This window comes from Copadichromis virginalis, linkage group LG8 (assembly GCF_057382275.1).
Source record: "Copadichromis virginalis isolate Kocher_CV1m ecotype Utaka linkage group LG8, C_Virginalis_male_GT1.1, whole genome shotgun sequence".
NCBI classification, from domain to species: Eukaryota; Metazoa; Chordata; class Actinopteri; order Cichliformes; family Cichlidae; genus Copadichromis; species Copadichromis virginalis.
In genome coordinates this window covers 31796505-31801712 of record NC_140625.1, presented here as the reverse complement: position 1 = coordinate 31801712, position 5208 = coordinate 31796505, and the positions used below count along the sequence as shown (strand labels likewise).

The window sequence follows — 5208 nt, the reverse complement described above, 5'->3', positions numbered from 1 at the left end:
TTTCATCCCACTTTCTGCAAATTCTGACTCACTAACAAGTTTTTACTGCGATTCACTCGTGACACATGAATCAGAAACACAACTACAGGTGTAAGTCTTGAAACTCGGCGATGACGTGATGATGGAAGTGATCCGAGAGGCAGAGAGGAAGAAAAAGGAATCTGCTAAAAATAACGAATAAAAAACTGAGAACAATTAAATTAAGCCTGAATATTGAGTTTTGTATTTCTTTCTCTCAACTCTAATCACAAAATTCAGTATTAAAAATAAATGTTCAAATCATAGTTTCCCATCAAAATAATAATAAGACAAAAGCAGGTGGATGGATCAAGGAAACATTACTTTGTGTGTGCAGAAAGAGGAAGAGGACACTTTTCACATGAATAAATCATATTTTGAGACATGTAAGCATCTTATTGTCCATGTGATCTTCCTCCTCCTCCTTTATCTACCTGAGGAATCATCCTTGGAATTATATCAGGTTCATCTCATCAGTCTCGAGTGAGCAGTTTTGATGCACTGTGTTTAAGAACGACCTGGAGGACGTGCCGGAGAGATGAATCAGTTTGGAAAATGTGTTTTGTAGTCACAAGAGATTCACTGAGATCTGCAAATTTTGTCTAATGAGATCAAAACCATTTAAAGATTTAAACACTGACTGATGCAGGAACCTGTTTCAGGACCATGGCTGCAACCATCGTGCTGTGATGTCACCAAGATCAGAACTTCGCCATTGTTTTTCAAAACATGAATGTGGATCAATGTGTGCTGCTCTAGATGGTTTTTAATTTGAAAAGAATGCGATGAACTGTGCTGCACGACCAGTTTGGAAATAAATAAAGAAATATTTGGTTTTGATGCATTTTGCTGGATTGTTTCTCTCAGGTTGGAGACATGGCCTCAGATCAGGTGACGGTCGCTGCTTTGAGTCGTCCCTTTGCTTTGGGGATGCTCTACGATAGCAGATAACCTTGAAAATATTCTGCAGTAGAACAAAAACTAAGAAAACCATGAATCAGCAGGTGAGCATTACCTGATGCTGCTGAGGTGACAGAGGTTTGATTAGAGACACAGCTAAGAGTTTTGCAGTTTGGCATCATTTTAAAAAGTTTACATTTCTTCAGTATTGAACAGCAGAAAGGAGAATTTCTTGTCAGAAGCTGTCAGCACTAAACACAAGAACTGTGAGATGACCCAAAAGCTTGATTCTGTTCATCTGGATATTTTCAGTGGGAGAAACGTATCATCATCATCATCAGGTGACGTCTTCAGTCTCAGCTGACTGCAGGTTTCAACCTTATAAACAGGACATTTGTATAATGACTGAAACCACTGAAGGAACAATGGGCTGGGAGGTCAGCTCCTTCATCATTAATATGCAAATTGTCATGATCATTGATCAACAACCTCTAATCAAAGATCACTGATCAAAGACCATTGATCAAGGATAATGGTCGTTCTGTGGTGCATTATGGGTAATCTCGGCTTCTTACTGAGCGTGCTCCTGTGATTGCCCAGCATGTCATGGTGTGGGTGGGAGGTATTGTCCAGTATTGTCTTTATCTTGGACAACATCCACCTCTCAGACCCTAATGGGGGTGATGAGGACTCTGACTCATCACCCTCACTGATGCATCCAACCACCGCAGAGTCATCAGAAACCCTACTGATGATGGAGGTCTGTGTGCAGTGGCTGAAGTCTGTGGTGTAGAGGGTGGAGGGGGAGAGGACGGTCCCCTGTGGTGCCGATCACCTTGTCAGACACGCTATGTGGAAGACGCACATATTGTGATCTTCCTGTAACAACAGGTAACAACAATCCAGGACACCAGAGCAGCATCCACCTGCATCACTGTTAGCTGATCACCCAGGAGGGTCGGCCTGATACTGTTGAAAGCACTGGAAACGTCAAACACGACCATCACAGTGCTCCAGATGGGTGTAGGCACGATTGAGCAGGTAGATGATGGTGGCCTCAGCGCAGAGTCGGGGCTGGTATGCAAACTGAAGGTGATCCTGATGTGGTCTGATGGGTCAGAGCTGGTGCAGGAGGAGTCTTTCCGGGGTACTGGTGCATGACTTGGGAAGTCAATGCCACAGGCCATCTGTAGCTCTTTTTCAGCATGAAGTCACAACGCTGCTCACTGAGCATCACTTCACTCCTTACCCTACCTCCAAAAACTCTTTCCCATATCTGCATGGTGTGGCTCATCAGCTTTATTCCTACTGAATCAACAGAAACGTTAATAATTTTTTCACAAAAACATTTCCTTTTTGTGTTTTCTGTAGATTTCACTCTGTGGGACAGAGAAACAATTAAAAGGTACAGCACTAGGCAGAATCAGGCCAGCACCACCTACGAAATTACTACATCAGACTCCATTGAGACCAAGTCTTCTCTGCTGGATGTAGATACATATTCTAAAACTAGTTGGTTGTGTGGACTGACTGAAAAGAGTGGGTCCTGCAGCTTTCTGAATGACAACAAGAAGTTCAAGAACCAGAGCAGAGTGACGCTTCAGTTCAAAGCTACGACTGCATTTGAACGGCTGGCAATGACTCACCTTGAAGCAAAAACCACACAAATACAAGACGTCATTAAGAAAAGCAACGCAACACACGTAGTCACAGGCATCCAATATGGGGCACATGCTTTCTTTGTGTTTGACAGCGAGAAGCTGGAGAGCAGCAGTGTTCAGCAGACGAAGGACCGCATGCAGGCAGCAGTTAAGATGATCATTATATATAGTTCTGAGGCAAAGGTTGACGTCAAGCGGAGTAAAGAAGAAAAAGCTGTGACTGATAAATTCTCCTGCAAATTCTACGGAGACTTCATTCTCGACAGCAACCCTTCAACATTTGAAGATGCAGTGAAGACCTACTCACAGCTTCCAAAGCTCCTTGGAGGAAATGGAGAGAAAACAGTTCCTGTCAAAGTGTGGCTGACACCGCTGAAGAAACTGGACCCAACCGCTGAAGAGATGAAGGGAGAGATTTGTGTCGGGTTACTGAGGAAAGCTGAGAATGCTCTAGAAATCATCAAAGAAATGGAAATGAGATGCAATGACTCTCTGGATGAAGACGTGGTTCAGAGTTTTCCACAGATTCTCAAAAAGTTGAAGCGTTTCCAAAACCTCTGTGAAGATAGTGGAAAAAAGCTGAGACAGGCTATGATGGAGACATTCCCTTCCATTCTTGAGGGTAAAGATGACAGTTCACTGGAGAAACTCTTAGACGACCAGGAGAAGTCACCATTCAGTCTGGAGAACTTAGACAAGTGGTTAGATAATACAGAGAGAGAAATCAACGTCATCAGGTCCTGTGTGGAAGCAATGAAGGGGATAAAAATCACTAAAGATGAGTCCGAGTTCGACAGAGCGGTTCTTGCTCAGGATGTAGACGATGTCCTGAGCTTTGTTTTCACCTCTGTGGAAACTGACGACCCCTACCTGGACCAGATGGAAAAGTATCTCCACAGCCATGATTCACATAATAAAAGCTTCACTCCACCAACAAAAGACCACTGGTTCTTCTCAGCTGAAGTGGTAGCCAACCTGAGACAGAAAGCTGAAGAGTTCTGCAGCATCGCCAAAGGCCTGAAGAGCAGCAGCAGGTTTAGCTTCATTGTGGCATCAGAAACAAATAAGAAATACAAAGGAGCAACCATCTACCACTACAGGAAGGGCCGTCGGGTCACTGAAGAGTTTTCAAAGCCTGCTGTTCCTTGTGTCGCTTCTGTGAAAGACAGACAAGAACTCCTCTGGTGTAAGTCCATATTTACCTATTTGTTTTCATGTTCAGCAAAAATATATGCAATGCTACTAACCCGAGGATGAGTGGAAAATGATAAGGTGATTGGCTGGACTTTTTCTACGAGTTAATTCAATAGATTGTCAATGTTAGGAACTTTCATCGGTGTATATATAAATTTACAAAAGTGGGAAAATATCAGATATACTCAGTACTTTTCAAAGGTTTAAGCACCAGAGGTGAAGTACTGATTATACCTTCAGACACTGTGATGCAATGCAGTTATCAGTAATATCTTCATCAGTAACAGAATATTAGTAAGAGGAGACAAACGTATTCACCGTGAGTGTGCTTTACCTTTAAAACAAAACCTGCTGAGTGGACATCAGAGGAAATGCAGGACTTAACTTTGACACCATGTTTGAAACCTGGTGGCTTCTTGGTTCTCCTACATGCCTGATACAAAAGGCCAGGGTACATTTGCAATCCCAAATCTCACCACAAGAAGCCTCTAGACCCCACTCCTCTAAACAATGTGCTGGATGTGAGTGTGCCGTTGTAAAGTGGACTGTGTGGTAACGACTGCCGAACGGTTGTTTTTTCCCCTGTTGTTCAGACGCCTGTGATCTCACCTTGGACCCAAACACTGCAAACAACTACCTGATTCTGTCTGAGGGCAACAAGAAGGCAACGTGTGGAGCATGGCAGACGTATTCTGATTGTCCTGAGAGGTTTGATACAAAGACTCAGGTTTTGTGCAGGGAGGGGCTGACTGGGCGCCATTACTGGGAAGTGGAGTGGAGTACTGGTTCTAGTAATAACGTTGGTGTAGCTGTTATGTACCAAAGCATTGTAAGGAAGGGGAAGAGTGACGAGGCAGCGCTCGGTTCTAATACCAAATCCTGGTATTTTGGTGTGTACGAGCGAGAGCTCAGTGCTTGGCATAATGGTAAAGTGTGGAGCGAAAGTCTTCCCAGTACCGGCTGCAGCAGAGTCGGAGTGTTTCTTGACTGGCCTGCTGGCACTCTGTCTTTCTACAAAGTCTCCCATAACACACTGAGTCACTTCTACACCTTCCGCACCACCTTCACAGAGGCTGTGTACCCAGGCCTCTATGTCTATTACAAAACCAACTCTGCTGCCCTACGCCCAGTTTAATTAGAGCAGCAGAGTCAGTCACACAGAGTTAGAAACATTTAGTATCATGCTTTCGAAAAATACCTTTAGCTTCATTCTATCAAGCAAACATTTACATCTTTGGTGCTGGGATATTATTTCACGCACCAGCGAGATAAACCCTGCCTACCATGCTGCCGGTCTGCCCGGTAACAGCAGCTTCCTCCCGTCCCTGAACTCTACCAGACCTCAGAAGGTCCTCTGTGGTACCCGGTGGCCTAACCTCAGCAGCTCCTTTCAGCCTGCTGATTGTCTTGTTCTCACAGGGCATCACTTACAGAA

General features: G+C 44.1%; 1 protein-coding gene across 1 annotated transcript; it reads left to right on the top strand.

Moving 5' to 3' along the window:
- Positions 1–894: 894 nt before the first annotated feature.
- LOC146704085 (stonustoxin subunit beta-like) lies at positions 895–5208 on the top strand. The gene is made up of 3 exons (XM_085467143.1): positions 895–964; positions 2260–3765; positions 4367–5208. Exons 1-3 carry the CDS (start codon positions 895–897, stop codon positions 4906–4908), a joined length of 2118 nt encoding a protein of 705 aa, XP_085323269.1. The 3' UTR covers positions 4909–5208.